The sequence below is a fragment of the Aulostomus chinensis genome, chromosome 3, assembly GCF_037954235.1.
Source record: "Aulostomus chinensis isolate RoL2024-O1b breed Wild chromosome 3, RoL_Achi_v1.0, whole genome shotgun sequence".
Taxonomy (NCBI): domain Eukaryota; kingdom Metazoa; phylum Chordata; class Actinopteri; order Syngnathiformes; family Aulostomidae; genus Aulostomus; species Aulostomus chinensis.
Genome location: NC_141322.1, coordinates 30198524 through 30209024, shown reverse-complemented (window position 1 = coordinate 30209024; position 10501 = coordinate 30198524). Strand labels below are relative to the sequence as shown.

Sequence of the window (10501 nt, the reverse complement as noted above, 5' to 3'; positions counted from 1 at the left end):
TATATACATACATGTATATGTACATGTGTACATATACATGTATGTATGTGTGAATAGATGAATGTATCTATGTATACACATTAATGTGTAAGTTTGTCTATCTATGTATACATGTATGTATAATTATAGTTGTTTATATATGTATACATATACACGTGTATGTGTACTGCCTTGCACATTTTTACATATATATGAATGTATTGATATATGTATACATGTATATGTATAAATGTATAAAAATACACTTGTATGTATACTCATGCTCATAGGTATTATGTATGTATACAATTATATATATAACATGTATACAAACAAATGTATATATGTATATGTGTGTACTGCATGTATATATATGTATACACACACACATATATATATGTGTGTGTGTGTATGTGCTTACACATATGCACACATATATTGACTTCCACTTATATATGGACATGTATTTATATATATCATACGTACACATGTTTATACTTTCCCACATACATTGATATAATTATATGTATACATACCTGTGTAATGTATATATATATATAATTTGTTTTGATTTGGTGTACGGACAAGGACAAGCAAGAATGCCTTCTAGACATGTAAACAAGACATACAAGACACAGTACACGTACACATGATAGTACACGTACACATGATAGTACACACAATAAAATAAACGTTACACAGCTAAAAGGCAGCAGCAGTGAAAGGGAATGGGCGAGTCCTGCACCTTGTTGACTGACAGAGGGAGAGGACATGAAAGCAGCCGTCATTATTCAACTTTATTCATTTATGTCCCTAATGGCTCTCCTTCCACCGATTTGTTCTGCAGGCAGGCAGTCTGTGCGCCGAAGGACGGGGCTGGAGTTCCTCATGTAGCGGGTGGTTGTCATCTGACGGAGCGGAGCCAGCGATGCCTGTACCTGCCTGGTACAGAGGGATTCTGGGTTAAGCTGCGGCTCTCCTACCAGATTACTTGACCACCTTAACTACCTGGCTGAGGGGGTTCTTGTTTTCAAGAGACAGGTTGCTAAACCAGCACACCTGGTAAAAAGATGAAACTGATGAAAACACTGTTTATATATATATATATATATGTATATTTATATACATACACACACATACATATATTTACAGTACCTACATATATACATACATATGTGTATGTATATATACACACATATGTATATGTAATTGTACATATGTATGTGTATGGGTATATATACATATATATACACACATATGTATATGTAATTGTACATATGTATGTGTATGGGTATATATACATATATATACACACACACACACACACATATATGTGTGTGTGTATGGATATGTATGCGTGTATATATAAATATATATTTATGTGTATGCTTAATACTCATATATAGACATGTATGTGTGGGTTTTTGTGTATGTATCTCTCTCTCTCTAACCTTATATATATAAGGTTAGAGAGAGAGAGAGAGATACACACTCACACAGTATATGTTTACATATGTATTGCTATGTTTGTGTATATGTATGTACATATGTGTACAGCTGGTCGTGCTGCTGTTCCCGCTCCAGTGCAGTACTCCACCTGGGCACTAGGTGTCCCTATCTGTGGTTTGCCCTGAGTGGCAGGATTGAGGCCGTTAGCTGGGGAGGCTTCACCTGGGCCCGCCTTTGCCTTCTTCCTTTGACACACTGCAAGCTGCCGGTCGTCGGTTCCGTTGTTGGCTGCGTGATCGGCTGGCCCGATGCCGGCAGAGGCGTCGGTTTTTGATTGTTGTCAGACTTCACCTGTGCGCCGTAGTTCTTCTTTATTCTTGTTAATAAATTATGACGTTTTTCTTCCACAATCCCCTTGTGTGTCTCCCAAACCGGGTCATAGTATTGAGCCAAACTACACTGTACATGTACAGTGTATATATACATATGTTTATGTATACAATACGAATATAAACATATGTATGTTTCCATACATACATATGCACTTATCTAAACATGTGTGTATACTTTCTCATGTCCATATACATACACTCGTATGTTTATATATGTGCGTTAATATATTTATTCATTTATACGTATGTAGGCACACACATATGGACCTTTCTGTACACACACATGTGTACTCATGTCTCTATGTCTCTATGCATGTGCGGCCGGACATGTAGACGCTGCATGGCGGCTCAGGGAGCCCCGGTGCAGCAGGACAGCGGGACCGGCAGCTGAGCTCACATCTCCCACACTTGGGCTGTAATATTTCTTAACTTCACTCAGAGCCCAGGAAATGTCTGCGGTCCGTTCGAACGGAGCAGGAATGCCAGAGGAGGCCCTTGTCCTGGTGTGACCACGGCAACCGTCGGCCAGGAGGATGGCAGCAGCACAGGAACACACAGGATGTGTTTCCGACACAAAATAACCTTGTTACAAGTTTTCTGGGACAAAATGTATTAATAACCTGGTTAGAGTGGGGAAATACAGCCCCCCCCCCCGCGTCCCCCTGATAATTTCATATCATTGGAAGCAAATGAAATCTTTTCAAACTCATTACAAACTCTGATCCGACAAAGAATGAAGACAGAAGGATAAAACACACACACACACGTTCGCTCACGAATGAGCAAACATGCGTGTGTGTGTTTGTGATTTGGTTGTATCTGTATGCTTTGAGCCTATCTTTTTTATGTGTGTGTGTGTGTTTCCGCCGAGCACAAAGCCGAGCTGACAGGCAGCTTCCCTCTGAGGAGCGCCTGAGAGTTTCTGATTGATCGTCATAATGCCAAGGTACAGGCCGCGTCCTTGGTGCCTATGCTAATCGCAGCCTCATGCATATTCATGAGCTCCTTGGGAATCAACCAGCTAAATAAAGGATGAGGCCGTTGGCTTCTGTGTTCATCGCCGACTCTGATTGATTAGAATTGAAAAAAAATCAGTTCATCAAGACGTGTTTCTTTGTTGCGTTTTTTTCTCTTCTCTACTGCTTGTGAGGAGGAGGAGGAGGAGGAGGAGAGCAACCATACGCCAGGTTTTACTGTACGCTGAAGGCCTTCGGCATAAAAATGTAGACATTAAAGGAAACGAGTGTTCAGCCACGTTGGCAACGTTTGTTTCTGCTCTGTGTCGCATTCGTGACAGGGGTTTAGACGCTGCACTACATTGAGAGTGCAGCGTCTCTTCTCCTTCGGCCTCTGTAACGCAGTATTTATACTTCAAGGATGTAAATTCATATAAAACATTTACACATTTTAATTCCTCTCCAGCTTCTCTCTCTCTCTCTTACACACACACACACACACACACACACACCAGACCAGGTATTTGCTCTTTTTGTCTTTGCAGGCTTGGAAGAACTCCACAGAAAAGGAGGGGAAAGGAAACGTCACTGGTGTCCGGGGGTGTCGTTAAAACTGTCATCATTATTTGTCGTCTTAGTAACGGGCCCTGATTAAAAAATCGTATAAATCACAGTTTGTGCTGTTTTTTGGGAAGTAAATAGTTCTTCAGATGTGCAGGGTCCCCCATCATGAGATGATCAGGTGGCGGGGACACAGAGACCAAAAGTACACTGATTAAAGGTACTGAGGTTGGAGGTACAAGGACTAAAAGTATTTTTAGCTGCAGTCGGTTTTTCCAACTCGACGCTGAGCGAACGCTGTCCCGTCACCGGTTCTCCTGCTGAGGTGAGCGGCCTCTAAACGTCCTCTCGGCCAATCCCAGCTCTCGCTCCTGTCAGCGTAGGTGACGTTGCACCCCAGAGGCGGCAAAGAGGAGAAGAAAACCCATTCAGCATTTTGGTCCCTTTATTTTACGTTAACCACATTTCAAACAACTAAACAACCAATGGCAATGGCTTCACCAGACCTAAACAACACTTTGCTAGACGAATCATTGTAATTATACAAAAGAAATGTACAAATTCAAGACAAAAAAATCCCCCGAAACACAAAATAAAGCAAACAAAAATATGATACAGATGAACGGCCATGAGGCAGCGAGATAAAGCCTTCGTGGAGGTTCGGGTAAACACACGGGATGTGGCGTGTCTCCAGTACCATCTCTGTCCCGGTAGGTCCATCGGTGAGCCCAACCAGACTCAAACTAAAAGAATAAAAAAGCACAGGCTGGAGAACGCCGGGAGCACGGAGGACGTGAGCCTCAACGCCGGGGAACCCTGAGGAACCCTCACCATGCAGACTGTTGACGGCTGACGAAGCCCCTCATGTTACATTGAACAGTTAGTAGTTTTTGACAGTCGTGACTTATAAAATCGTTTTCGCTCACGGTTTTTGTAGTTCAAAAACACATCAGCGGCGTTTGAAAATGAAGCCCTTAATCCAGTCTTTTAATGGCCGCATTACCCCCCGGTATAATCACAGTTCTGCTGATCAACTCAGTTGCTGTACACACATCGGGTGTAGTACCTGCTCCACTAAACGTGCCAAATATACAACCTGGTACTCACAACCCAACCACGTGTCTTGCAGTGATACTTCACGAAAAAAGTGTTTTTTTTGCCTTTTAAGTTCTCGCAAATTTTGAACTCATGAAGATGATTTTGCCCTCCTGCATCACTCCTGTGACTCCAGGATGCAGGAGGAGCCAGCCACGTTCACTTAGCCTGAAGCTAACGATGGCTGACGGCGAGCAACGGCTTCACCAAACCTGCTGTTGACAGACTCGAGCGCGGCGTCCGGTCTCATCCACCTCTCCTGTACACGCTCTGTAATACGCTTGGTGGAAGTTTGTGTTTGGTCTGCTTGCTGGCTCTTCCTGCATCCCGGAGTCCCAAGGAGGACTTTGGGAGGGGGGGCAACATCTTGGTGAGCTCAGCTCTCCTATTTGTGAGTACTGGAGAGGCTAAACACCTCATTTGGGTGAAGTATTGCTTTGAAAAAAAAAACACCAAGCTGCAAACAGCAGATGCAAATCCTGACCTCTGACCCCTGTGGAGAGGGGTAGGGGGGTGAGTTCCTTGTCTGGATGGGCTTAGAATTTTAAAAAATCCACAAATTATTTGAATAATGTTTGTTCTCAAGAAAATATGATGCGCACAAAGGTAAGAAGCACATTTTCATTTGCCGGCAGAGCGTCAATCAAAGGAGGGTGTACAGGTGGGATGTGACGAGGAGGCGGGCGTGGCGAGCTGAGGTCAGAGCCACATCACGTCACGCGTGTCCCTGCTTGTCAATCGAGTTTTTCTGACACGCATCTTTCACAAATCAGTGCGACCCGCAGTCATCGCTGGATTCATGGCAATTTCCTGAAGACGGATTCAAGCCAAATCAGTGCCTGCACAAGAGTCGCTGATGTCGCTCGTGTGTGAACAGGTGAAGCGTTTCGCCCCTCGGGACTCCTGGTTCTCAACACATTTTTGGGTGGCGACTCTGCTGGCCGGCTCCGCGCCGCCCGCCACATACGATGGCTGTTTTTCTGTTTTGACAGCTTTCATCTGCTCAAATATCAAAGAGTTGCCGATGATGTCGTCACAGCTGCTGGCGGGCGACGAATCCATCGGCGCTCAAATAAAATCAACCTGCCTTCAAAACAGAAGGTGGGAAAACACCAGCAGCGTGTCTGAGACGAGGAAGGGAAGTGAATGGTCGCAGCATGAAGAGAAACGTCAGCGATGGATCTCATCTGTCCCAGTTTGCTGCGGCCGTATTCAAAACCACACCAACAGAAGTGAAGTAAATCACATCGAATTGTTGTTATCCAGTGGAATGACACAACTGCGTGGCGTGCGTGTGTGTGTGTGTGTGTGTGTGATCAGACTGAGAGCGTCAACAGTCTGTTTTAATGGGACAAATAAAGAAACAACAAAAAAATCCTTCAACAAAATAAAACGTAAGAATCCTGCAGACGACAGGCTGAACTCCTCAGCGACTGTAATGTGTCCTGCGCATGACGTTTGTCTGTTTGTTTGTTTGACTGTGGTTTCTTATTTACAGCCAGGCTGGATGCACACTTCAGGACTACAACTGGCTACTTTCACTCAAGTCTTCTTCTTCTTCCAGCCTCAACGATAAAATCTGGAAAGCGATAAAACCGCCTTTGTCTTTCAGACTGCAGGCGTGAGTTTGTTACATGTGGCTGTTGTCCCCCCCTCCCTGTACTTGCTACACGCCGCCTCTCGCTACACGCCGCCTCTCACTACACGCCGCCTCTCGCCACAGGCTACGTCTTTTTGTTCTTAACTGTATGTGATGTGTTTATTTACTTTTGGTTGGGCGCAAGTCGGTGTTTGTTCCACTCAGACACCAGAGGCTTTATCCACTCATTATTCACTTTCTCAGGAAGGCTTTAAATGTCCACCGGGACTCGAGGATGAACTGGAATTATTCAGGTGGTCAAAGGTCAAAGGTCAAAGGTCCAGTGTTCTGGAGGCATCCAACCATGATGCAGGAGTTCTAATTTTACAAACAACACAGTACGTTTTTTTGGAGGATCTCGCAGAACCAACCCCCATCAGTCAGTTTCCACATGTCGTCATGATGTCAACGACAAGGAGGAAGTGTTTCATCTCTTAAGAAAGCGCTAGGAATTTCACCGCGCGTGTTGGATTCTGCTCCGACCACGACGGGCAAATCCATAAACTCCAGCTCTCCCTCCACGTAATCCTGGCTGGAGAAATACTAGCAAATACGAGTCCCGGCGTGGAGCCGAGGCAAGGCAGGACAGCTCGAACACGAGTCCAGCAGTGTGCATCCATCCTTCGGAGGGAGACAACATTCAAGGCGTAGAATATATCTAAAAAGGAAATACTGTACAATAATCACATCACAGCCCAGCGGAGGGGGGGGCGGGGGGGGGGGGGCAGAGAGTGCCGCTTTTTTAAACATCTGATTTTTTTTCAACATATTTTTTTTTTCGTTTTTCCTTTATTCTGTACAAGCATGTCCAGTCTGACTAACATCCACGGGAAAATCACCAGTGTGTGTGTGTGTTTGTTTCTCTCTCTCTTTTTTAAATCCTCTGAACAGTTTGAGTGTGTTCTCACAGGCACACGTATAGATAAATGCCCTGCAAGCATGCCCTCTCCTATTCACACACGCTCACACACACACACACACGCTCACACACACACACACACACATTCTCACAGGTCGGGTCAACACAAAGCAGGTTTGCACTCGTGTGCGTCAGTCTGGCGTTGAGGGGGACAGGCAAGCAGCGCCGATGGCAAATCAGGAGAGAGAGTTTCAGAAGGAGCTGAGAGCCTCCAGAGCCACTTCGTAGCAGAACTTGTACTGTTCCTGTGGAGGGACAAACAGAACAGAACCAGAAAGATAAACGTAAGCTAGCTGGCCAGCTCAATCGAGGCAGATGGCCGCCCTCCTTCAACTGTGGCTGTGGTTCTAGTTTGCTTACAGGAACTAAAACCTTGAATTTGCCTCCCAAACACTCAGTTTGATGTCTTGAACTCACAGATTTTCCCCTGTCATCAGGTCTGGGTGACTCCAGAGTGACGAGGCACCAGCTACATGTATTTAGCTGAAGCTAATAGCAACCGACAACTAACAACCCAACGTTCAGTTTTTAGTTCAGAAGTTTGATGGAGTTTTTTTTTTTTAGCTCGATTCACAGTCTGTGTGTGGAGTGCGGAGCAAACAGCTGCACTGAGAAGTCGTGGACGAGAGCAAATGGCGTATTTCAGACTTCTGAACCGACGCTTCGGCCAGTTGTTAGCAGTCGCTCTCCGTTAGCTTCAAGCTAGACATCTGTGACTGGTGTTTCCTGCAATCTGGAGTCACGCGGGGAACGCCTGCGAGAGTTAAAGACCGTGGTTATGAGGAAGGTGAAGGAGGGCGCCGGTGTCACGCCCAAATGCAGTAGGTTGATTAATAATTTAGGAAGTGCGTGTCCGATCCAAGCAGAGACGAATCATCTGCTCATCACTGGACTGCTGGAGTCTCTCACCATCGTCTCCACCATGTTGGTCTTGTTGTTCCTCAGAGTTTTGACGGTATGGAAAACATCCACGATGTTCTGCTGCTGGATCATCTCGTTGATGCTGCAGATGGCACAGAACGTTCCAGAACGCCCGCCGCCGGTACTGCAGAGGAGGAGAGGGAGATGGGTGTGTGTGTGTAAGACACTTCATCGCCATTATCTTGGAAAACTAGGCGCGTGAGCCAGAAATCATCATCATTGTGATCCTGAAGTGAGAAAGAGGCGAGATCAAAAGCTGGAGAGGTGAAGGTAAGGATGAATTAATCATGTTGAAATGAAAACACGTCCAGGGGGGAGCTGTCACAGACGTCCCCCCGCCACCTTCGCAGAACAGCAGCAACCTGCTTTTAAAAAGTGTTTATCATAGAATTGAATGTTTTCAGGCATCCCTCTTTTCTCCGCAGGTACTCTCCTGCCTCCGCTTTGTTGCAGCTCCTGTGTTGACGTTGTTTTGTCAGCCTTCGGAAAAAGAAGCTCCCAAAACCTCTGAACCTGGAGGTGACAAAACTTTCAATGGATTTTAATGAAACCCAGCGAGCAATTTGTGGAGGCAAGTTTCATTTGTATGTTGTGAGGGTCTGAAAAGCGTAGAACCCTCGCGTGTCTTGAAGGGTGAGGGAGAAGGTTGTTCATCAGATTGACTCCAGAGTCACTTAACAAAGTTCTGCTTGTAGTTTTCAATCATCCATGTTGAGAAGTCACAGCGCCGGCGCAGCACCACAGAGGCCGACGCCGCTGAAGCAACAAACTAGCAGGTCGCTGCTGAGATTTTCCATTTACCACTGAATACATGCCCTTGTCAAGTGACATCAGACATGAATCAGCATCTTAGCATCAACAATTGCTAAATGGCGCATTCACAGAAAGAAAACGGAATATTCGGTCACACAAACAGCACCGTCACACGCGTCCTCAGGTGTCTCTAAACACGACACCACGTAAACAGATCAGCTGCTCTGGCTCAGGAGTACATGGATGTACTCTGAGGAGCTGATACTTGTACTGCGTACAGGCTCCAGGGGGCTGCACTCCCGGGCGATTATCAGACGTTTAACCCAGAACAAGCGGCGCAACGTCGACGACCCGACCCAGACGAGGTGCGTCGTGTCGGAAGCGTCAGAGGAGCCTGTCGGCGTATGCAGGAAAGCAAAATCAGCTCCACTCACAGATTCAAGACACCTGAATGAATCTGAACACCTTCGATTGAAATTAGACGCCCCCCCCAGGACGGGGGAGGGGGCACTTAATTCAGTCATTCAGTTTAAGATGGAGACGTGAGGCAGAAATGATTCGGTTCACGCTGAGAAACACAAGCGCGGCTGCGATCACGTTATTTGATGTTTTCATTCAATCAAAACACAATTGAGATCCTGATACTTGTTGATAGGGGAGTCGTCAGGCGGCCGGCCGGTCGGTGGCGTCACCGCGAGGCTGATAGGGAACCAATCTAAATGCTGATGGTGTCACGGGGTGACACGCCTCAGGAGGTGGACCGGCTGTCCGGCAATCAGAAGGTTACTGGTTCGATACTGAACCTGTAATTGCTCCTGATGAGCTGCTTGAATGTCAGCCAGTGTGATCGGAGTGTGTGAGTGTGTGTGTGAAGCACTGCTCATCTGGAGCGCTGCTACACCCACTTAGCATTGTTCAACAGTCTGCTGGCGACGCAGGTGCTAACAGGTATCGATAACGTCCAGCTAATTACTGAAGAACCAGCCAGGAACCCGTGAGGAGGCGCCGAGGGTCAAAGCAGAGGAACTCAGACCATTTCATCCCTGACGTGACGGTTGAGTCTGTTCACTTGTGAATTTTCCTCCTTCTGGTGACATCATCTCCGGCCGCCAGCTGTGCTGGGAGTGATGTCACCAGATATAAACAGTTACTTGGCTAGAAACGCAAACGTGAAGAGAACGGATCTTGGCGATGACTGTGGATGTACGTGGGATTTATCTGTTGGGGCCAGACAGCTCGGTATTCACTCCTGACCCACGTAAACCTTCAGATCTGTAAGAGAGAGGGATTGCCGAGGAGAGAGAGCTGCTCCTCATCACTCTCCTGCAGCTTCCGCCGCTGACTTTGAAACATGTACTTAGCATTAAAGAGCCATCAGACTCCAGCCTGGAAGACAAGCCGAGAGCAGCAAAATAATCAATTTTCAGCAGCTACTGATTGAAGCGTCATGTTTCTCCTTATCTCCAGTATTACCCAGACTCCAATCAATAGCTGAGCTGATTAGCTGGTGTAGTTGTCTCCACCCAGGAGCGGCGGCCGCCGCGACGCTGCGATGAGGCGACCCTACGAATTACTGTTCATCCTTCACCACTTAAACTTAAAACAAGGCAGATCTTTTCGTTTAACCAACTAGTTGAACTAATTAAGTCGTGTTGAAGTTAAAAAAAATCAACTTGTAAATTGCTCTTGAGGAAAAAAATGTCGGCAGAATGGATTCATGGTCATGAGCGCGTAGCACGAGCAGAAGCTGAGAAGGTCTGACTTTTTCACCGCCAGGCTTTCGAGCCTTTGCTCTGCATGAACACTGGTTTATCACGTTGAGAACCAGCAACAAAAG

The 10501-nt window shown here is 46.1% G+C and overlaps 1 protein-coding gene across 4 annotated transcripts in view; it reads right to left on the bottom strand.

Moving 5' to 3' along the window:
* Nucleotides 1-3770: 3770 nt before the first annotated feature.
* The window catches only part of ptprt (protein tyrosine phosphatase receptor type T), a 361408-nt gene continuing 354677 nt past the window's right edge, over nt 3771-10501 (bottom strand). For all 4 annotated transcript variants that reach the window (XM_086200288.1, XM_086200289.1, XM_086200290.1 and 1 more), the window contains 2 exons: nt 7900-8035; nt 3771-7235 (listed from right to left, as the gene is read on the bottom strand). In XM_086200288.1, the coding sequence (XP_086056414.1) occupies nt 7182-7235; nt 7900-8035 (190 nt within the window). In that variant the 3' untranslated portion in view covers nt 3771-7181. The remainder of the gene's footprint in view (nt 7236-7899; nt 8036-10501) is intronic.